The sequence below is a fragment of the Pinus tabuliformis genome, chromosome 7, assembly GCF_031772625.1.
Source record: "Pinus tabuliformis cultivar Carrire ecotype Pingquan chromosome 7, CPIR1, whole genome shotgun sequence".
Classification (NCBI taxonomy): Eukaryota; Viridiplantae; Streptophyta; class Pinopsida; order Pinales; family Pinaceae; genus Pinus; species Pinus tabuliformis.
The window spans coordinates 595,627,697-595,652,731 of record NC_142293.1 but is presented as its reverse complement, the minus strand read 5'-3'; the positions used below and the strand labels follow the sequence as shown (position 1 = coordinate 595,652,731).

The 25,035-nt window shown below is 39.1% G+C and overlaps 1 protein-coding gene across 1 annotated transcript in view; it reads left to right on the top strand.

The window, feature by feature from the left end:
• LOC149248834 (uncharacterized) overlaps positions 1–25,035 on the top strand; it is a 265,848-nt gene that overhangs the window by 124,330 nt on the left and 116,483 nt on the right. Inside the window, exons 18-19 of the mRNA XM_089451173.1 lie at positions 5,901–6,014; positions 6,097–6,180. Of these exons, the coding sequence (XP_089307299.1) occupies positions 5,901–6,014; positions 6,097–6,180 (198 nt within the window). The remainder of the gene's footprint in view (positions 1–5,900; positions 6,015–6,096; positions 6,181–25,035) is intronic.

Genomic DNA, 25,035 nt, shown 5'->3' with positions numbered 1-25,035 from the left:
GAAAATTCTTCAATGGACTTGTTCTTTCGTTTTGCTACACCATTCTGTTGTGGATTATAGGGGACAATTAGCTCCCTCTTAATACCAACTTGCTTTCAGAAAACAACAAGATCCTTTGAGGTGTATTCTCCTCCATTGTCAGATCTCAATATCTTGATCTTTTTACCTGTCAAGTTTTTCACTTCAACTTTGAATTCCTGGAATTTGCCGAATACCTCATCTTTTGACTTAAAGAGATATATCCATGTCTTCCAGGAGAAGTGATACATTAAAATGAATCAAGTCTAAAGATTCCTTAGTCTAAAGCAAGAAACCACATACATTAGAATGAATCAAGTCTAAAGCTTCCTTAGATCTATTGTCACTGTTTGGAAATGGTTTCTTGATGTTCTTCTCAAGAGCACAACTTTTGCATACACCGTCGTTCTTTATCTGTAGTTTAAGAACCCCTAACACTATTTCACTTAATTCATGTAATGCTCAGAAATGAAGATGTGCATACCTTCGGTGCCATAACTCACTTGGATCTATTTCGTCATGTACTAATGCTTGATCTAGTTGACTCACAAGTCTATACAGTCTTCCATCATGAATCCCAATAACCCTAACATCATCTATACTAGAGCCCTTTGACCATACAAGTAGTTTTCCATCCACAAAAGCAACCCTATATCCTTTATCTTCTAAACAAGAAATAGAGACAAGATTCTTTTTCAAACATGGTACATAAAGGACATTGTTGAGATGTACGTGGTTACCAGATTCCAACTCTATGGATGCCTTTCCAACTCTGTTGACTGTATCGCTGTTATTGTCTCCCAATCGAACCCTTTGAGACAATTTCTTCTCTGTCATGCTTGAAACATTATCACGCCCTCCGGTCATGTGCCTTGATGCTCCACTATCTAGTAGGCACATGTCATCATCATCTACAAAGGAACTTGTCAAAGCGGAATAATAGAAGAAATCTTTTTAACCTTTTGGTTTCTTTGGTTTTTCATCTTCTTCAACTTCTGTTGCGAAAGCATGTTGTCTCCCTTTTCTTTTCTTATTAGCCAAATTAGGACAATCTCTCTTGAAATGTCCATAGTTTTGACAACCATAGCATTGTATCTTTGAGAAGTCTTTCTTCTTCTTAGAGGAAGAAGATCCCTTTCCCGACTTCTTATGTTGAAGTCCAAACTTCCTCTTTCCCTTGTTCTTGAAGCGAGCTACAAGGGCTTGAACCTCCTTATCTTGACGATCTCTAGTCATCAATCTTACTTCTTTTTGAGCACATGATGTCCATAATTGCTCAAATGAAGGAGCTTCTTTCTAACTGCTTAAGCCTGCTGCAAATGCATCCCATGATCTAGGAAGACCATTGAGTGATTTAGTCTCAAATTCTTGATAGGGAATAGATTCTCCAATAGCTGAAATTTGATCTTTGATTTGCAAAATCCTTACGAAGTATGAAGCCACTGTGCCGTCATTAGTCATATTTGTATTTCAGAGCTCATTCTTCAAACTCATGGACTAACCAACATTCTTGATAGTGTAGAGATTTATTAGGGCATCATACATCTTCTTGGAGGTATCATGCTTTGCAATGTAGGGAATAAGATGATCTCTAATGAAGTCTACTATTAGACTCATGGCAATAATATCATCCTCCTTGAACTTCTCTTTTCCAGTTGCATTGGTCAGTTCAATAGTCTTTCTTGTCACAATATCCAACACTTTGTTTTTGGAAAGAATAAGATCTATTCTGAATTTCCAAGCTTTGAAGTTTGATGCTCCCTCTAGCTTGTTTTTGGATTTCATGGAGGAAGCCATAGATGCCAATGAATAAGGACTTTAATAAAATGCTCTCTAGGGTTTTTGCAAAAGTGATCTTAATGTACCTTTTTTTTGTCACCAAAGCTCTAATACCATGTTGATTTTTTAGTGAAATTAGGGGTAGCACAATATTTCTAAAATTCTGATAATTATTTTTAATGTAGATCTTCTTTTAACTTGTTCCAATATATCATTTAACAATTATACTTCAGAATTTCAACAATGAAGAACAATAGAGCAATAGAGATCTCAATGCACAAAAGAGAGACAAGATCTACCCTGGGAAAACCCATTACGGGGAAAAACCCAACAACCTTTTCAATAGAGAAATTCTTATTGTTCAATAAGAGACACACCTAGATCTATGGTCAAACTTTGTCTTCTCCTTCAAGTCAAGTCACCCGAATCTGATCCTGCACTTCATTCTTCTTGACTGATCTAGAAATTTTGGCCTCCTAGCAATTGTTGAGTAGCCCAAAATTTCGGCGCACAACAACCCAAAAAATTTCGGCTCTCCAACAATAGTTGCCCCAGAAAGATGCGAATTATAGGGAGAAAGACTAGACCACACGTGTGAGATCCTAAAGAGAGACAGAGAGAAGATTTCGTCCTCCTTTTTCGTCCTTCTTCATCCTTCATCTCCTTCGTTGCTTTTGCCCAAAAATTGTCTTGAGTGAGAGATGTGAATTGCTCAAATAAGGAGCTCGATCTGCCTTTAAAGTTTATATAGTAGTCTGTCTAGGGTGAATGGTCGTGTCTCTTAGCCAGGGCTGACTTGACTTGGAGCGAAGCTGCCTTGTCACTTTTGGAGCCAAACATTCATTTTAAAAAATCAAATTTACATCTTCTAAACGCTGCAATGGGACTTTGACTCAAAATAAATTTTCCTTTGACTCAAGCATTTATAAATATGCTTTACAATGATAAATATAATTATATCAAGTGACCACAAGTACATTATGAAGAACAACCATAGTTACAAATTCAACATGGATTACAAGGTTCCACTTTCAAATCCCTCAACATCGGTGTATCACTGTGCTGCTTGATTTCAGAAGTTTGTGGTTCCCACAATTAATCTCTTTCCAATATGTGACAGTGGCTTCACATAGTAGCTCACTTGATTTCACATGGTGGTGCAATATCTTTTTATTATCTACCTATAGCGGAGCCCTTATTGCTAACCTGGATGACGATTAAAAAAACAAATTTCACATTATTATTTTTTTAAATAGCTGACTATACTTTTCGATGGACTGTAGGTTGATTCTATTCAATTGTTCATGGTCCCATGGAATCTTCAATCCATTAGCCTCCTCTCTGACCAATTCCTCAACAACTACAAGAATAACAACTTTGACTCTAATTCATCCACAGTGTCAAACTTGTGGTTATCTTTAATTGCCTCTGACCTTCACCTTGATGACTCAATTTCTCACTATGGTGACTCTTCCTAGACTTTTGCACTCTCTTCAAAGCAGTGAAAAACTTGGTTGTGCTTTGACTTGATTTAATCTTACACAGGCTCTGACACAGTGTTGATGCCTCTTTATTGGACGCTTTCTTATGCAGTTAAAAGAATGTCTTTGAATTCATCTGTCCAATGTGTGTGAGCAGTGCTTTGGTGCCTTTGCAGGTCACAATTATCCGTCATCTCCTTCACCCACTTCCTCAATGTCTTCTCTCTTCTGTGAGGCTAATACCATGTGAAATTTTATACACACATGCATGGAGAAGAGTACACATCAATAAGAGAGAGTGAATTGCTACATTCATTAGATGATGCATTGTCTCATTAATTAGTAGGGGAAAGGAGTACATCAGGTAACACCCAGATACCTAACTATCAACCATTTCTTTAATTACTACATTGAATGCCCCGTCGTTACATCACTTTGTTAGTGAGCACTTATTACTCTTCTAGTCCTATGTTTTATACATGACCATTATCTCCAACATTTCCTGTATTAATAAAAGTAGCATTTTTCCCAAAGTGAAATGTTGGTTAAGGAGGACCTAGAGCTTCCTCATTTGACTAAATAAAGATTATTACTAATTAGTATTCTATGGAGGCCTTGATCGATGTCCTTACATTGTGCATTTATTGACGGTGAATTAACTCAATTGTAATGCCTAAGTAATATGTCTACTTCTTGTGAAAATTTCTGAATCTAACACATTAGAAACCCCTACTACAATATTTGGTTTACTATCTCCTACTTGTTCTTTACATTAACAAGTTATTTACTAACATAAACATCGAAGTAAACACAATTGCAGCCTTCACAAACATACAAATCAACAACTGAAATAAACTGAAACAACCCAAGGGACACCGTTATTTTTGGACAATTGTCCCTGGAAAAACCCAATTTGGGAAAACCGGTGCAACATTTATGAGGGTTTTATTATTAAGCAAATTTCTGAAAACAGCTAGGGTGCCAGAAATGGCTCACCCTTCAGAGAATATCCTTGGCAGTAGTACCTATCTCGAGACAGATATTCCACAAATCAGCAACCGGATGATCAACCCCACAGTGACTCTGACTGTTCCTTGTGCTAGACAGTGAAAGCTGCTCCACACACTCCTTTGGAACTGCATCACCCTCTCTGGAATTACGTCACCCTCTCCTGGTTGATATGCTCTTAGTCTGCCCCACAGAATTTCCTCAGCGCAACCTCTTCAGCCCAGCGTCAGCGTCTACATCCCTTTGCGCTGTCTGCGTCAGCCTCTGCGGCTTTCTGTGTCAGCCTTTGCGGCCTTTTGCATCAGCCTCTGTGTCCTCTGCGTCCTCTGTGTCTGCCTCTGTGGCTTCTGTGTCCTTTGTGTTGGCCTCCTTAGCCTCTGCGTCAGCCCTCCTAGGCTCTACGCTGCCTCTTCCGACACTTTGCTGCCTCTCTGATATGTATTTTTCAGCCTTGGATCGAAATCCCTTGCTAAACTGCTCCTCACTCCAAATGATCTCTAACTCGATTTCTTGAGCAAACCTCGCCCCAAAAATTCAAATTCTCATTTTCTCTTGGTGTGTCTCCAACTAACCCTCAAGCCTCCTCTTATACTTTTCTTGTTGATGATTCAACGGCCTAGATTAAGTCCCTAATCAATGGCTAAGATTAGATCTGGCTTGATTTTGTTATTTAGAACTTTCTCACCCATATTATATTAATACACATTAATATTTTAATTTTCCTAAGTTTAGACTTAGGGTCTCATTAAAAATATTAATTATTTTAATATCTCTTCATCCGGGTAGAATTTCTCCAAACGATTTCTGGGTCTTGGAGATCTCATGTGCCTTAGCCTCTAATTTCAAGGCTAGAGCACATCCAATGCTACCAAAAATCAACACTTCCAACTTGTTTGTTATATCTTTAGATTTCTCTGTTTTGATTAGTTGTGGATCGCTTTTGTTAGAAACAACTTGATACAAATAAGAATTATCACATTTGAAAGGAAAATGAATGTGAAAGATTATGCAATACTCAACTCTTTATATTGTAGTACTTCATCAATTTTATTTCACTAATTTTTAGTAACTTATAAATTGATTTGTTTCTGTGAGATTTTTGTTTAGTTTCATCCAAGTAGTTTCTCAGTACTTTTCTGATATGTGGAGGTCCCTTGCATTTCAGCTTCTTTGAACTTTCAATTTCTGTTCTTCACTATTTTATTGTTGTAGCTCCAGACCTAAATTGGAGATGATTTATGTGCTATGCCATGTTGTTCTCTATAATGATTACATGGTAGTCCAACCCAATGGTTTTATTATTGTTTAGACTCTAGTCATCAATTTTGATTCCTCTATTTGAAGAATGTTCCAAGTTGTTTGCCTCTTTCAGACTGACATACTCATAGAATGGTGCAGTTGTGCGTGAAGATTACCATAACAGTTGTATACTAATTGCAGTGTTGTACTTTTGGTTTGATATTTTGAACAAGAAATGAATTCGGATTTAATTTATTGTTGACTATAAAGAATATTTAATACTGACATAATTTCAGAGTTATCAGCAGTGTGGTAAAAACTGATGATGCCAATAAAAAATGTGGCACTGACAACATTTGTTCTGTTATTGTGAAGAGGCTGAGATTTTACCAGCAAAAGTGTGAGAAATTTGAAAATATTGTACAACCATACGCTTGTTGCTCATATGCTTGGGACGAACCTTCTTACCCACATCGTCTGGTTATAGAGGTATTTTAGTTGCATACATCTATTTCTCTATTGCTTTCATATTTGGAGAGTGGAGATTATTTGTCTGCTGATTGTCTTTCAGGTTCCTGGTGAAGGTTTGGTTGGGTCATATAGCCTTGATGATGTCAGAGATTACACACCAGTACACTTATCAGCAACACCTGATGTGGGTTCTAGATTCCTAATACTTGGCCCTTTGGATCTATCTTTGTTTCTTCTTATATCCTAAGTTATGCCTGAAAAGTATTTCCATAAAACAGGTTAAATTTTTGGATTTTTATTGCATCAGTAAAATTAGTGTTTTCTTCATGAAGCTTTTATTTTTTGTTACTGTACATAACTGTATACAATTATGGAAAACCCTTTAAATACTAACACTTTTTTGAGAAAATGTGTAATCACTTGATATGAAGAAGACTAGAATTTTGCAATGTTCCTCCATGTATACGAGATTAATCTTGATTTGCTAATGTGCATTGGAATTGCAGTAACTTTTAACATAGATGAAAGACTTCCTGTTCTACTAATATCACTTCACATACTTGGACATGGTGCCTTCAATTCCTGATCCCATTAAAAAGAACTAAAAATGTTTGAGAATTACAGCTTGTTGAGCTGCCATATCCTTTGAGAATCATGCTCGTGAAGTTTTCTTCTTCCTTTCCCTAGCAATAGCAACACTTAAACCAGGGAGAACCTTTTAGAATTTTGCAATGTTCCTCCTTGTATATGGGATTGATGTGGATTTGCTAATGCACATTGGAATTGCAGTAATTTTTTATTTAGATGAAAAAGTTCCTGTTCTACTAAAATCACTTCACATGCTTGGACATGGTGCCTTCGATTCTTGATCCCATTAGAATAGATTAATAATGTTTGAGAATTACAGCTGCCTGAGCTGCCATATCCGTCGAGAATCATGCTCCTGAAATTTTCTTCTTCCTTTATTAATAGTAACACATTAGTTCAAGCGGGGAGAACTCTTCTGGCTACTGAATAAAAATGTTAATTTTCAACATAAGTTCTAAAAATCAACTTTCTTGTAAAACTGTCAAGCATAACTTAATAATTTAAACAAAATAATTAGCATAACATTCTGATGATTTTGAAAGAACTCAATGCATTCTTATTGCCTAGGTAATGTTAAAAGCTTAATTCTTTATTTTATGTTTCACAGTCCAATCCAAAGCTCTTATGTCTTACAAACTAGCTCTCATACATGGTTGTATCCAAACTCATGCAGCTCCTAACTATAGGATAATGCACATCTCTATTTTACAAGATAAGACTTCCTTCTTGAGTGTTGCGACCCTTTGATTTCTAGAAATGACACATCAAATATTTATATCAAGCTCTTACATCTTACTCCAACAGCAGCTTTTCAATTCCTTGGTCTTGTGTTTATTGGGCATTGTCCAACATGGTCTAGTATGTAATTCTTTTTCGGTTGAAATATCGTGATCACATGAAGTTTAGTGACTGCTAACAAATTCCGTACTAGAGATATGTAAACTATGTAAATCTAGGTTGTCATTGATGTCAATATAGCAGTGTTTGTGATGGCAAATTCTTTGATACATGATGTTGCCTATTGATGCCCATTGATCATAATGCTCATAGTGATGAATGTTTGATATATGATGATATGATGAGATGGAAGATCCAAGTGGATTAAATACATATATACAGACATAATAAAAGCAGTAGACCCAAGGAGGAAATTTATTGGAAGCCATCAAAGAAGAGCTATCAGAAGTCATAGGAGTGAAGAGAAGCCACAGGAGCGACAAGCCAAGACAAAGCAGGTTATCGCATATGCCCAAGGGTAAGTGCTATCGAAAGAACAAAGAGGAACATTACGTCGGAGGAGTAGAGCTATCGGAAGAGGAGCCATAATGGAGGAGTTAACAGTAAAGACCACAAAACACATCGACGGCTTTATATTGGCACTTTATCGACAACTTTATTATATGCCACTGCACAAAACCTGTGATTGCGATTTGAGCTGCGGACCTGACTATTCCAATAGAACAAGCTTTAAAGGAATATCGCATCCGTCGCATCGGAAGTTTCATATCGCAAGTCTTAAAGGGTTGTCACCGTGCAAAACCCCGATTGCAATATTACTGCGAACCCGAAACAGGTTATGGTAACAACCCTATACAATATCGCATCCACCGCGTCGCAAGTCTTGAAGCCTTGTTACATTCAAATCCTCCGATTGCGATATGTATTGCGGACCCGATGGTTCCATTGCAATACGCCTTAATACAATATCGCATCCGTCGCAAATCACAAACCATAAAAGTTTATTATGTATCACCACCCCAAATCTGCTGATTGTGATATGTGTATTGTGGACCCACCGGACCATTACAATACACTGTTATGTTATATCGCGTCCACCTTGTCGGGAGTCATATCACAAATCTTAAGAGTTGACATGGCCAAACCGCTGATTGCGATAGTATTGCAGACCACCGATTGCGATAAGGGTGTGGACCCCGAACCACCGATTGCGATAGACCCGACGAACCACCAATTGCAATGAAGCTATGGACCCGACAAATTTATTAACTGTTGTTTGATACTATATCGCATCCACTCCATCGACAGTAGGGGAATCGCTATGTTATGAGTATGCTTGTAAGAGACCTCCAAAATTTGCGATTGCGGGATTTTCACAAATTGCGATTGCGGGATTTCGGAAGATTGCGATTGTGATTAATAACATAACATGTGGGACCTCCATGTGGGCCTTGGATGAATATTGAAAAGGGCCTCACCAATGTATTGTGTAGTAAGAGACCTCTGAAATGTTGCGATTGCAATTAGCGGTGACATGGCATGTGGGGACCGCCAAACTTCTATTATAATATGGTTATAGCCTCTCTGTTTTCTCCGTAAATAAACAGGTCGGCCTCCCTCCAATAAATGTGTCTCTTAGTCATTGGTGAAACTCGTATAAATACAAGTTAAATCGTTTCACTAAAGGCATCGATCTCGGTATTGGATACACAAAAGAATCAATAGTTCACAACTCGTGAACTTAAAGAATTAGAGAGAGCTGAAGGTTGAAAACGGAAGCTGAAGATCTAGCGTTGAAGAAGAAAGCTGAAGGTCCAGCAAAAGGAAGGAAGTCGAAGGCCGAGGAAGTCTGTTGGTTGGGTTAATTTCTATAAAGGGCTCGTGAAGAAGCAGTTACCAGGACAATAAGAACAGAGGGTTGAAAAACAGAGAATTGTTTTGTGCAGACATTGAGGCGTAGCGCAGCTAATCAAAGATATCCTATTGAAAAGCATCAGCAGATCTTGAAGACATTATTGGAAGATCATGATGCCTATTTGAAATCATCATGAGATAACTCTACAGACTCTGTTTGGGCAATATGAAGAGTTATGAAGACTCCTTCATATGAAGACAGGTTGTCATTGATGTAATAGTGAAGTTGTAGATTGACAGAATTCAATGAAGAAGATTTTGGGAGTAGAGAATTACTATCAAACATATTTAGACAAAATACAATAGTGGGTTCGAGTCTAGGGGGTTGGTGCCCTGAAGGTTGGAGCCTCGAACAAACAAGGTTGATGCCTTGACAAAGAGAGGGTCGGAGCCCTTGAGGTTGGTGCCTCTGAATTGGAAGGATTGGTGTCCTTGGAGTTGGTGTTCCTAAATCCAAGGTGGGTGCCTTGACAAGATAGGGTCGGAGCCCTAGAGGTTGGAGCCTCACAAAAGACCAAGTTGGTGCTTGGCAACGGGTTGGAGCCCTATATATATTGTACCTGATTTATTGTAAAGATTATATCAATAAAAGCATTTGTTCCTATTGTTCATTTTGTGTTCTAAATAAAATTGATTTAACTGGTAAAAGTAACAATTGAAAAGAAATATTGATTCACACCCCCTCTCAATATTTCCAACAAACTAAAGCAAAATGATTGATTACATTACTGTTATTTTCATTCGCTTAAATCAATCAAATAATTAGCCATGGATTTATATGGGGCATTCAGTTGTGTCATTTGATGGACATTGCCATAGCACCACCTTAGCTTGTTGAGGATGGAATATCTAGATTCACATCTTCAATTAGACATAATGGTATGGAGGTGGAAATGCCTGAACTCCATCTTATTTCTCCATCTGGAAGATTTTCTTCATTGGATACATTAGCACTTTTGATGGCATTGATAACCAACGTGCTTTTGTTTCTTCGCGGTGGTCTTGTGAAGAGATTTGTGTCGATGACTCCAATTGATCAATCTCGAGGAACCTTAACTATAAGATTAACCACTATTAACAAATTTCTTATCAGATATCTGTGAAATAAAGAAAAAATGTTGTACTACTAAATACCTCACATTTAATTATGTTAATTATAATATGGCGAAGTATCTAATCAGTTTTAAAGAGATAAAAAATATTATCCTTTGTGGTTGTCATGAGTAAAGGAGTTTAGTGAAATTTGGAGTTATTCTTATATGTGCATATTCTCTTAAAACATTTCTAAGCAAAAATTATATGTTATACTCCATAGCTTTATATTTGATTCTCTTGGTTAGATTTACAAGGCAGTTTTAAAAGATATTTATTTCACGGTTCACCTTATTCCACTAATCTCTCTTGGGAGTTGCACCCTTTCATGCCTCATTAGGATCTGGAAATGAAACCCCAATGATGCACTTGATGACCTGTAAATGAACTAACACTCTATCAGTGAATGGCCTAATTGTATTTTTTTGGTTCTAATATTTCTCATTAACCATATTGTAATTGTAATTGTAATTTTGCAAAACAAATATTCGTGATAAAACATTTGATGTTAACAAAACAAAAGTAACAAAATTATCCACTTTTGGTCTGTGAGGCAAGGTCAGATTCAAAGTGCAATGATAGAATACAAGAAATAATCCCTAAATGCTATTTCATCCATGAGATTGCTATGTGTTAACACTCATATTCTATGAGGCTTGCACTTGTGGTTTTCATCATAACACATTTTATTTTTTATCACAAGGATTGGGCTTGCAGAATGACATTGCTAGATCATCTAATGGACTGGAGGTACATCTGTGCTTTGGCTTAGGGATGCTTCTCTTTTTTGTTTGAGTTGGTGCTTTGGTGGTTAATCAATAGGTGTTGGGATGAGATATCTTCATGGTGTTGTGATTGCTAAGTTGGCATGATCATAATGGTTGATATCTTGCTAATATAATGCCCTCCCTTTCTTTGACATTGTTGACATGGTTGGAGTTTCATGACGGGTTTTGCTTGGCATTGATGCATTTGTTTAACCCTTGATGCATTTTACGGAGTGGGAACCCATTAACTTAAGGCCTCCCTTGGTTCCAAGTGTTAATAATTGCTCCTTGGTGTGATGAATAGATTATAGGGTGCAATGTGGTCATCATCATAAAAAATTTGCATGTTTTCTACTTTGTCTGGAATGGAAGGTAAATAGAGTTTCTATATGTCCACCCTATTCCAATTCCGAGCAAGGCTGCATGACTGAAGCAACGATTGCGAATGAATCGACTCTCATATTAATTTCCTTGGGAATTGCCTCTATAGCAAATGCATCAAATGCCTCTATCGCACCCAACATTGCCTGCCTGTATCTCTTATGCCATTCATTGTTGCAGGCATGCAAACCTTTGACTTGAAAAACCATTAGATCTGAGTCTCTTACGACTTTTAGACATCTAATCCCCAAGTCCCTAGCAGTAGCTAATCCTAGCAATACTGCTTCGTAATCCACTACATTATTCTTTGCCTTGAACTACAATTGGTAAGAGAAATGAATCCTTTCCTGATTTGAAAATATGAACAATATCCCAACTCCATTTCCATACTTTGAGGAAGCACCGTCAAATTTCATCTTCCACATTCCTTCTGCGTCCTCACATGTTATGCCCTTAACCTGCAAAAAGATACCCAAATACAGAAGATGCGAAGAAAGATACCCAAAACATAGAATAATGAGAGACAACAACAAATATTTTATTATTTAGAAAGCAATGTTCACTGGCCTCTTCGAGGGGGCAACCTCCAATAGAGCAGAGCTCGATACAAAAATAAGACACGATGCTCCTCGCAGGGAGTCTCTATCCTTTATATATGACTCATACATGCAATACCATGGATCAATACCATGGGTTTTATTAATAGCATCTATCTAATACCATGGCCCATTTGCAACTAATTGTGGTCCCGTCATTAATTGCGGGTTAACCACTTACAATTATTAATATGGGCTTTATTGACTCTTTACTATGACTCGATCCCACTACATAAATAAGGGGGTTAGGGTGGGACCCTAACATCACATGGGGCTATGTCAGCAACCATAATGGTGTAGGATCCCATATTATCTTCTATGAACTTGATCTCATTATCTGGTTCAGTGTTGCAAAAAACGCCCCCCTGGATCTGCGTCACGTATGGATCCATGGGGGATCTGCCGCTAGATCCGCAGTTCATAAATCCGGAACTACGGGTTGGGCCAGAAATCATGGTTCATGGAATTTTGGAACTGTGTCGGCCCGATTTGCGGTTCCAGATTTTCGAACCACGGATCTTGCGTTGGATCTGCCTCGGATCTTTGGCAGATCAGGCACGGATCGGATGCTCGATGGGTGGTTCCGCATGGCCAATCCAAAATAATCAGTTTTTTTTGTCTAACTTCAGTTGGGGGTGGATTTAGTTTGAGTTAGGGAAATGATAAATGGGGATAAAGCTCATTTCCCCCTTCCATTTTCTCACTCTTGTATTTTTGGAGAGCTTGGAGAAGAGAGGCTTGAAGAGAGCTTGGAAGAGTGGAGGAGGAGCTAGGAGCAGTGAAGGAGGAGCTTGGAGGAGTATATTAGGGTTCCACCTACAAGAGCTAAAGAGGTAAGTGCAAACCCCAAACTCCCTCATTCTCCTGTCATTGTTGTTAGTATTTTTTCTCCTCCCTCTCCTACTGTTTGCCATTCTTTCTTTTTGCTTATTTCATTGCAGGTTGTCTATCTATATTCATATTCCAAAATGGTGTTCTTTTGGCTTCCATGTACCATTCCACTTTTGGTTTTCATGATGGCAAAGGGGAGTAAGAATATAAGGGTAGAATAAGAGGATAGTGGTCCCCATATGAGTGACCCAATGTATGATGAGGAGGAAGGGTTTGAAGAGGAAGGGGATGAAGAGAACACTTAAATGCTAGAGGAGAAAGCTCCATTGACACCCTCGTGGAATTATGTGACCAAACTTGAAGGGGGAAAAGGTGGATGAAGCTACAAGTTTTTGTGCCCTCGTGGTTTTCATGGAGGAAAACCATATCCAGGTTCATATGCCCATGTGTGGAGGCATCTTTGTGGGGTGTTGGACAGTGATGACAAAAAGGGTGCTGTGGGGATAGCAATTTTCCCAAAGGTTTCAGCTGAGCAAAGAAGAAAATACATCCAAATAGAGGAGGTTGCACAACAAAAAAAACAAGAAACAAGAAACTCATTCTGAATCAAGTGCAACCTCTAGATTTGGTAGTTCATCTCCTCATCGTACTTCTGCAACCCCTCAAAGTAGAAGAACAATAGGGGATTTCCTTAATGTTGCTTGGAGGGGTGATGTGGATGGAAAGATAGTCTGGTTTTTTTGTGCTTGCGGTGTACCATTCAATGTGCTTCGCTCTCCCTATAGGCATGATATGGTTCATGCCTCAATGAAGCCCCAAAAGGGTACAAAAGCCCCAACTATGAGAAAGCTAGAACAATGTTATTAGAAAGAGAAAAAGCAAAGGTTCAAAGAGCTTTGACACGTTTTACAAATGAGTGGGTGGATTGTGACGTATCCATTGTATCAGATGGGTGGACAAATGTTAGAAACCAACATTTGATAAATGTTCTTGGTGTTTCTGCTAGTGGTGTAGTGTTTATTACATGTCACGACACTTCCTCCATCAGTGCAACTTCCCTAAACATTGCAGATCTCTTATTGCAATCTGTTATGAATATAATTTAGATAAACTAAATAAATGCAAATAAATAATAAATAATAAATAATCGTAGTTATATTTTAAATAGTCATTAGTTAAAATGGAAAGGCATGTCTAGAAAGTGATGTCCAGTCATGAAGGGGCACGTGCCTATGTATATAATGTTGATTTGTGTAGCTTGGGAGGTACTCCAAGCCCTAGTGTTCGAGGGTTGGAGGTGAAAGTGCCACAAGTAGGCTTGTAGGCTTAGAACCCAAGCCTAGGGTTTTGCACCCATAGATGTTTGGGCCAAAACCGTGATGAGTTTTTGACATGTGATGGATGAGGATGATAGCTCTCGGCGAGACAATTCTAATGCAATGAGAATCATCCGATTCCGAGTTGTCGTTAAGGAGTTATGAATTTTTGAAGGTCATGAGTGGGTTTACACCATATGTGTCAAGGTCGGCTTGGGTTAAATAAGCCTCTTGACAAGTTGGACAACCCTAGAGTGACGTTGGAAGGAGCCCCTCTCTTTAGTATAAATAGAGGGTGATGGAGAGTCATTTCTCTCATCCATTGGTGCAACAAACACACAAGAAAGGAGCTCGAATTCTCTGCCCTAGCCACAACATTGAACAACAGGACAACGAAGTATTTGGAGATTGTTTTGGGTCATTTTGTGGAGGCTGAGGTACTGTTTTGAAGGCCGCATGCTTGTTCTTGGAAGTTGAGGAAGGGAGGATTGTTTTAGTGTCATTTGGAGGAGTGCAAACCCTTGGAAGCGCTGTTGTAATCAAGAGGAGGCTTGCTGTAGCATGCCACAACAAAAGGAGGGAGGCCGAAGTTACTGGTGAGGGTTAGGCTGCGCAGAAATTGCAGCGTATGGTCTCCTCCCCTCTTAGAAGGGAAACCGCAGTAAAGGAGGGCACTTTTGGGCAGATTAAAGGACTGTTAGGGACTGTGGTTGGGTGCCCTAACTAGTCCATATTTGGAGCAGCCTAAGTTCCCTAAAACAGTGAGCTGGTTCATGCTTATTGGAACAACGTCTGGTGTTTGTTGGGTCATTGTAGTGACCAGTTCTTGGATCAGTTTGATGGGCAGTTGTAGGAGACCTTAGGCGCTATTTGCAGGAGCCCACGTGGACTGTTGGGAAGCCTACCAAGCAACCAAGGTGGCAGCAGGCACATCATGTTGATTTGGGGTAGCATCAGATGTGCTCTAAGCCTAAAATTTTGCAGGGAGGCTTGGACATAGGTATTCCAAAGAACCCAGAAAGCGTTTTGGGAAATTCCACCCAGAAGTGATTTTATTAAAATAATTAATATTTTTAATGGGGTTCCTAAGTCTAAACTCAGGAAAATTAAAATATTAATGGTTATTAATCTAATTAGGGGTGAAACTTCTAGAAAGAGCCATGGATCAAGTCAAAATGATCTGATCCTTTGATTATGTTTTAATCTACGTTGTTGGTGAGAATCTGGAAGAAGGAATTTCCAGAGAGTACAAGGCAGAGAGAGGACAAAAGGACGTCCAGAGGAAGACTGACGTTGGCCTACGTACTGCTGATGCAGAGGCAACACAGTCAGTGAGGGGAAGTCGAGTTCCTGCTGAGGGAAGTCGAAGTTCAGTTGCCGGAAGCTAGGGTGTGAGACTGGGAGGCAAAAAAGTCGATTTCTCAGCCAATAGAGGATCCAGAGGAGGGGCAGCGTAATACCCAGGAGGGGTGACGTAGAAGCTGCTCAGGGTGACACAGTTCTGCGCAGAGGCCACACAGAGGGTGACACAGAGCCTCTAGAGCTGAAGGATCAGTCACTGATTTTCTAGTGACAGGGTGAGATCATTTCACAAATCTTTTGTTCAATATTCTCTTTGTAACAGATTGCTAGTTGAGAATCCTAGAATTGTACTCGGAATTTTCTCTTGCATAATAATAAAACCCTCAGAGCTGTTACACCGGTTTTCCCGCATTTGGTTTTTCTAGGGACTATTTGTCCAACAAATAATGTGTCCTATGTGTTGCATTGTTCTTTCTTGCTCAATATTTTGTTTCCGCATATATATAAATTAAGTGAAGGTTGCAGATGTATTTACTTCGAAATTTACAGTAGAAGACAATAAATAACTCGTATGATTTAATCAAGTAGGAGAAGTAACATCAATTTGCTGCAGTAGGGATTCCAACTTAGGAATTTTCACGCATTAGATTGGAAGGTAAGAGAACAACAACAAAGAGAGTTGTAGATGTTCCCTTGGATGATGAGTTGATGGTGTCCTAGGTGAAGATATATAGTTGAATCCCAGAGTTGCGCAATAACTCCTCTATTACAGAATAAAGGGCAGATTGGTGGAGTTTGTGGGCAACCATGTGTAAGGGTCTCCCACGTGTGGGGATGCCCTAACTAGGTGCAAATGCTACAACGTGGACATGGTCATTCGTGGACTGTTGGAGGGCAGTGTGAGAGTGGACCTAGTGTGAACATGGATTGGGCATTTATGGTCTGCTGGAGGATAGCGTGATAGTGTCCAAGTTGGAGCCCGATGTGGAACACCTTAATGGATCTAGGTGGTTGCTTGAGCGACCATTGGTTAGCTCAAGGGTTGACGAACCAAAGGAGCAGTTTGTGGAGCCTGAGACTTGTTTGTGGAGAAGGACTTCTACAACAGATGATGGGCAGTCCTCCTAGCCCGTGTTCATTATGGGAGATGGAGATCTTGCAGTTATAGGTGGCAACCCTTCGTGCCCTATGTTGGTCTTCATCGGAGTAGCGCAGGAAGACCATAGTGGGTTGAAGTCCCTAAGTAGCTGAGGAGCAACAGTGGGCAGTTGAGAGTTGTTCACAAGTAGAGCTGTGAACAACTCGACAGGAGTCTCGATGTGTCGTGGCCTGGATGGATTAAGGGACAACTAGAGAGAAGATTGATAGTCGACATTGGTGGCCAAATGGACTTGAAGCATTGATAGAGGTAGGAGCTACAGATCGGGAGCCGAATGATCGGGCAGGTACAAGGTACAACCGAGAGGAGCTGAGAGAGGATGTGATAGCCTGATGGTCGAACTATCTTGTTGAGGGTAGATTGGTCGTCGATGGATTGACACCAAGCCCTAGTTTGTATCTTGTACTAGTGGATGTATGAGGGCCATTATCCCTTGTATGGGAGCCCTAGACTGTTGTATTAATATAACGAAGTTGGATTGAAAAATTAAAAAGTTGTCTATATTCTGTGCATGTGTGATTTACTGCTATTTTATTCCGCTGTGCAAAGTAGATTATGGTTGAGATTCTTGGTTTGGTAGCGTCAGTGATTTTAAGACTCTAACCTAGACCGAAGGTCTTGGAAATTCAACATATAAGCGGACCCTGATTGTAACATTCAATCATACTTGTACATTCATCTTATTAATAAAAATATTACTTACAATACCTTGTGTATTTTACAATTAAGACACAAACAACTATAAGCTTTGTCGCTACACAATCAATCAAAGATGATGGTCCTAATAATGTGGTTCACGTGATCACTGATAATGCAACAAATTGTAAGGCAACAGGAAAAATTATTGAGAGTACTCGTCCACACATCTTTTGGTTCGGGTGCTTGGTGCCTACATTGAACCTTTTGGTGCATGATATTGTGAAGGATAAAGAATGTGGATGGATTAATGAGCTTTACAAGAGAGGAAAGCAACTCGTTAAATTTATCATAAGGCATACAAGGGTAACCTACTTTTATGGCACTTACTCCAAGTTGCAGTTGCTTAAACTTGCAGAAACAAGATTTGCAAGTTATTACCTCACCTTTAGGCGGTTAGTGAAGGTGATACAAGCTTTAACTAATATGGTGACCTTTGAATCATGGGAGGAAATTAACACTGCTAGAGATGGTGCTAATGTAGCCAAGGACACTATTCTTGTCAGTTACTTTTGGTCACAGATTAAATATGTTTTGCAATTCACCAAAACAATTTATTACATGATCAAGTTTGCAGATTCAAATCGGCCAATAATTGGGGAGGTGTATGAGCAAATCGATAGCATGTTGGAGCATATTAAAGACATTGTTGACCCTAGACATATCACCTTGTACAATTATATTCGTGTAGAGATGGAAAACGATGGGATATGCTAAACGTTCCATTGCATTCCTTAGCATATGTTATGACACCTAAATACTATCATCTATCATGGCTTTCAACACCAACACCTAGGGGGGGAACAGGAAAAAACCACACCTAGATCCAGAGGTTCTATCTGGTTATATGAAAGCATTGAATAAATTAGTCCCTGATGAGGAGGAGGCTGCCATTCTACGAAAACATTTGAGCAACTATATACTTAGCACTGGTCCATTTGGGAGCATGCATGAAATTAGAGATCGAGAGAATTTTTCTTCTCTTGAGTGATGGAACATGCGTGGAGGTGCTACTCCACTTCTACAAACTTTGGCATTGCAGGTGCTATCACAGGTGGTAAACACTTCTTCTGCAAAGAGGTGTTGGAGCTCTTATTCTTTCATTCACAGTGTTAAAAGAAACAGGTTAAATTTAGATTGGGTAGAGAGCTTGGTTTATGTTCACTACAACTTGTGATTGTTGTCGCATTACTATGATGATGCAAAGACTAATAAGTACCTTAAGGTTTGGGAAAAAAATCTAGAGGAACCCAATTTGGAGGATGGAGTGTTGCGATTAGAGCAATTGGAGGATGCTCTTATCTAGGATGATGATGATCGAGTTGAGATGCCACCCCCATCTGGTCCCTTGGTTCCCAAGTTCCATGCTTCAACACCAACAACAGGGTCTTCATCTTCATCAGTTCCACTGCGAATGCCACAACTTCCAGAGCCACCATCTTCTTCATTGCCACCACATGGTGGCTCACGTCTTGTTCGTGGTGGAAGGAGGAGAGATTAGTGGATATATTCACAATTTACTACTTTTGTCATAGATCAGACTTGTAGTCTTGTTGTGAGTTTGAACTTTTTTGTCTTACTCTTCCTAGTTCAATGTATACTTGAGTCTTGGTGGTGGCCAAGTGGCCTATTTTGTAAGCGTTATTATTTGAGTTTTGGACATCACTCATGTTGATAGTTGCTCGCTTGCTAGATAAGTTACTTGAATGTTTGATGATTTTATCTTCTAAATGTTTTATGTTTTATGATATGCTTAAAAATTTGATGTATGTTTGTACTCGCATTGGTGTCTCCTAGAGGATCTCAAAGTTTGGAGGGAAACCTAGTTGGATTTCTTTGGATAAGGTGGTCTTCTTGAGGGTCATATGAACATAGCATTCAAAGGATTACATCTTACTGGACCCTTTCTTCTATCTTACCTTGACCTAGGGAGTACTTTGGAGAACCTTCTCCCACAATTATTCCTAAACCCGAGGTCTAGTGTAAGCCCTAATTTTGGTCTCTCAAGGATAACGAAAGCCTATTTAAGGTGCTAAATCATCCTACAAAGCCTGTTGAGGGGTCCTATGTTATCTTGGAAGTCTTGACCTTAGGCATTCTCATTATCATTGACAATCTCAAGCCCTAAGTCTAGAACTTCCCTCCTAGGTCAATCTTGGAGAGCCTTTAGCTTCTTTGAAGCATTGAGCCCTAATTGAGTCTCTCCTTGAATGGGCCTTGGAAATCACTTCATACCTTGTCATTGACATCATCATTAGAAATGATTTCTTCCATACCAAGACTCCTTGCAACGATGAAACTCTGTAAGTAGGGGACTTTGAATGAGGTGACAGTGGGTCCTTGTTCCATTGTTGTCACTTAGTCTAGTAGTTGTCCTTCAGGTTCCTATCCTAGGGCCCTGCTAGATTGTGTAGTAACAGTCCTCGCACACTCAACCATGGAATCCTTCCCTTGATAAGCCTCTCCTAGGGTGGGTTGGTGTATCTCTGCAAATCACAACAAAGCAATGATAGTGTCCATGATCTTAATCAAGTTTAAAAGCATCGACATTGGGATAAAATAGGAAAGGGTTTGAAAAACTAAAAAATCATAAAATATAAGAAAATATTGGTAAAAATTGGCAAACATCGGCAAAATAAAAAAAAAAAATCACAAAAATTGAAAAAGTAAAAAAAGTGAAAAAAATCACTTAAATCATGATTTTTTGTGCGGTTTACGATAAAACCACAATTTTTTATTCCTAGAAAATTTCACCATTTTGTCAGCCTATAAAATAGGCTAAGCCAAGAAAATGTGATTTCACAATTTTTTCGCACTAAAATTAGGATGTTTTCAACACTAATCTTAGTAGTAAGAGCTGCCCTCTCCCACCAACCATCATCTAACACTGTATCCTTGAATATTTTTGAGGCTACTTGATCTATCTTTCTCCAAAATGACCAAAACTCTAAAATAACTATGCCCCAAGAGCAATCTTGATCTCCCTCAACCTCTTGAGCATGATGAATATAGAGGCTAACTGCATATTTGCAATTATTAACAATGATAGATGTGTCTACTCATTGTAGATTGCGAGGGCATTGATATGATTTTGTACAAAATTGTGGATATGACATGCATCCTTGATAAAATTTTCGATCCATGGCACATCTGAAGCAATAGATTTAAGTGCTAAATTCAAAAAATGGACAATGCAATGTGTCCAAAGGATTTGTGGATATTTAGCTTCCACAATCATGCTAGCAACCTTGCAAACAGCTGCATTGTTTGTTATGTTTTGCACAGAAGAATCAACACCTACATCTTCAATAACTTAATGAACAACTCACCCAGACATTGTGCATCCTTTTACATTTTCTAAGAGCATGAATTGTGTTGATCACTACGTGTCAACGACCCATAGTAGTACACCCCCTTTTTTCGCAAAAGGGATAGCACTTGATCGATGTCTTTGCCATCTAGCTATCATCATCAACATGACTTCCAAGATGTTATGTAAATCCTTTCTGCATGTTTATAATGTAAATAATCTCAGCAGATTCGTGTCATGTATGTAACGACCTAGGTAAACCTACTTTTCTAGTGACGATCTCCATTCTGGGAGTTTTTTTGTCTCGCTGATCCATTCATGGATGGTCGGCAGAGCTTTCCTCCAATCTTACCGCAAAGCTGGAATGGATTTTGTCGCTAGGATCTTAGGCGAGTGCTAGTGTTCTAGATAGAGTCTATGTAAAAGTCAATGTTCCACCAAGGTTTCGGGACGAGGGGGCGAGGGAGCGAGGGGGCGCGGGAGCGGCCTAAGCAAAAGCTCCCTACCATTTTTTAGGAAACGTGGGGGAGCGTCAGGGTCTTAAAAATTTATAAATATAAAATATAATTTATTAATTGAGTCCACTATGACAATTTAAATTGGTTTGAATTGAAAAGCTGCAAAGCATGATCATTGATATGAATATCATTTGACATTATCCAAATTTATAATATCATATAAAATAATAAATTTAAAATTCTAATTTATAATCATACATCAATGATCATACATTATGATTAAATCATTAAAGTTTAAAGTTTAAACCATATTGATGTTCCACTTCCTAGTATCCTACTATGAACATCGAATATTGAACAGCGAATATTTAATATTAACATAAAAATTTAAAATTATAAAAGTAAAGTTTGATACATCATACATCAAGAGTCCAAATTTTATAGAATTATAAAAGATTAAACTTTTAAAGTCAAGTCTGATACATCAAGAGTCAAAATTTTATAGAGTGAGAATCTGAATAACTGATAACACAAATGATAAGAACTGAGAACATCAACATATCAAAAGATAAACAAGCATAATGCAAAATATGCCTCAAGGTAATGCTCAAGCCTCAAGGTAATGCCCCGCTAGTCTCTGCATCCAGCTACTGCATGAATAAATCAGTATCAACCATATCACCATCTGAATCTGAATCACTAGCATTCTCAAACATGCTAAGTGGCACACCAACCAACCCCATCTGTCTCTCATCAAGTCTCTCCTCCATATCTACCTGTGCATCATCCTCTGGATCAACATCCCATCGTGTTGCTGGTCCCTTCAAATACTCAGGTGTCTTCCTATGCTCAAGACGTAGGGCACTATGCACAGCAACTAACTTCTCCGCTCTTTTAGAGGTAAGCCTGTTCCTCTTGATAGAGTGGATGAAGCTATATGTGGACCAATTCCTCTCTGCTGCAGAGGAACTAGCAATCTGAGACAACAAACGCATGGCTAGATCTTTGAGCTCTGGAGCATCATCCCCATGCATCCTCCACCAACCAATTGGGTCATCTTGGGCTAGATCTATGCGATCTGCTCGAGCACCACGTGTGTTGAAGGGCCCACTAAGAGATGCAAACTGAACAAACTGTCTTCGAAATTTTGACCCTTGCTCCTCACTGTACATCTTTGCAATTGCATCTAGGAAGCCTTTCTTTACCTCTGGATCATCAATAGGAGGCACCCTCCCAGGTCTCTCAACATACCATTTTGGGTTTAATGCATATGCTGCCATGTGCAAAGGTGTGTTCATGCGATCCCACCTACGCTGAATGATGGGTCGAATCTGGGAAGTATAGAACTCTAATGAGGGCTCCCTCTGCTGAATGGCTACCTCAATGTTGCACGAAGCGGGAGCGAAGCGGAAGCGCAGAGCGCGGAAGCGTCATTTTCCAAAAATCTAGGAAGCGAAGCGTCCGCGGAAGCGTCTGCTATATATATATATTTTTTTATATTTTTTTGCATTTATACTCAAAACAAACATCCCAAATACCAAATTAATTGTAGAAGACATGAAAACATGCATATTTTTGCATAAATCAAGATAGATATGGCATCCATGATTCCATTGTAGTTACTAGTATGTACAACAATCATCTATATTCTAGCTATTACAAACATACATCAAATTTTTAAGCATATTATAAAACATAAAACATTTAAGCATATTATAAAACATAAAACATAGAGCATATTATGATTTATCTAGCAAGTGAGCAACTGTCAACATTTGTCATGTCCAAAATTCAAATAATAATGTTTACAAAATATGTCACTTGGTCACCGCCAAGCCAAAAAGGTTCAAAATTCAAATTCACAAGTCTACAAGTCTAATGAGTAATCTATGACAAAAAGAAGTAGATTGTGAATATATCTACTAATCTCTCCTCCTTCCACCACGAATAGAACGTGATGGCGGGCCTCCACGTGGTGCAATGAAGAAGATGGTCCCTGTGTAAGTCGTGGCACTGGAACTGATGAAGAAGAACCCCCTGCCGTTGGTGTTGAACCATGGAACCTAGAAACCAAGGGACCACATGGGGGTGGGGGTGGTGGCATATCAACACCCGTGTCATCATCCTAGAATCGCTCAAAAAATTCATGCAAAAAAAAAAAACACTAGTTAACAAAAAAATTAAAAACATGAATTAGAGAAATGCTTTATAAGGGAAAATTGGAAAATTCATACCACAATGGACATACCTGGATAAGAGAATCCTCTAATTGCTCTAGTCGCAACACTCCATCCTCCAAATTGGGCTCCTCTGGATTCTTGTCCCAAGTCAACAAGTCTTTATTAGACTTTGCATCTTCACAGTAATGGGACAACAATCGCAAGTTGTAATGAACATAAACCAAGCTCTCTGCCCGGTCTAAATTCAACCTGTTCCTTTTAACACTGTGGATGAAAGAATAAGAGCTCCAACACCTCTCTGCAGAAGAAGTGTTTACCACCTGTGATAGCACCCGCAATGCCAAACTCTGTAGAAGTGGAGTAGGCCCTCCATGCATGTTCCACCACTCAAGAGCAGAAAAATGCTCTCGATCTTGAATTGCATGCATGCTCCCAAATGGACCAGTGTTGCTCGTATAGTTGCTCACCTGTCTCCGTACCAATGCAGCCTCCTCATTATCAGGGATTAATCTACTCAATGCAGCCATATATTTTTCGTGAACCTCTCTATCTTGGTGTGGTTTTTTCCTGCTTCCCCCCCCAGGTGCTGGTTTTGAAAGCCATGATGGATGATAGTATTTAGGTGTCAAAACATATGCTAATGCATGCAATGGAACATTTAGCATTTCCCATCGGTTTTCCACCTCTGCACGAATATAATTGTACAAGGTGGTATCTCTAGGCTCAACAATGTCTTTAATCTGCCCCAACATGTTATCCATTTGCTCATACACCTCCCCAATTACTGGTCGATCTGAATCTGCAAACTTGATCATGTAATAAATTGGTTTGGTGAATTGCAAAACATATTTAACCTGTGACCAAAAGTAACTGTCAAGAACAGTGTCCTTGACTGCATTAGCACCATCTGTGTCAGTGTTAATTTCATCCCATGTTTCAGCGCACACCAGATTAGTTAAAGCTTGTCTCACCCTCACTAGCCGCCTAAAGGTGAGGTAATAACTAGCAAATCTTGTCTTTGCAATTTTAAGCAATTGCAACTTGGAGTAAGTGCCATAGAAGTAGTTTACCCTTGTATGCCCTGTGATGAATTTAATGAGCTGCTTCCCTTTCCTGTAAACCTCAGCAATCCACCCACAATCTTTGTGTTTCACAATATCATGCATCAAAAGGTTCAATGTGTGAACCAGGCACCCAGACCAAAAGATGTGTGGATGAGTACGCTCAATAATTTTTCCTGCTGCCTTACAATTTGCTGCATTATCTGTGATCACTTGAACCACATTATTCGGACCAACATCTTTGATTGATTTCAATAGGAGATCTGCAATGTTTTGTGCAGTTGCACTGATGGAGGAGGAGTCATGAGATGCAATAAATACTGCACCACTAGAAGAAACACCAAGAACATTTATCAAATGTTGGTTTCTAATATTTGTCCACCCATCTGATACAATGGATACCCCAGAATCCACCCACTCATGTGTAAAACGTGTCAAAGCTCTTTGAACCTTAGCTTTTTCTCTTTCTAATAACACTGTTCTAGCTTTCTCATAGTTGGGGGCCTTGTATCCTTTTGGGGCTTCATTGATGGCCTTTACCATGTCATGCCAATAGGGAGAGCGAAGCACATTGAATGGTACACCGCAAGCACAAAGAAAACGGACTATCTTTCCATCCACATCATCCCTCCCAGCAACATTAAGGAAAT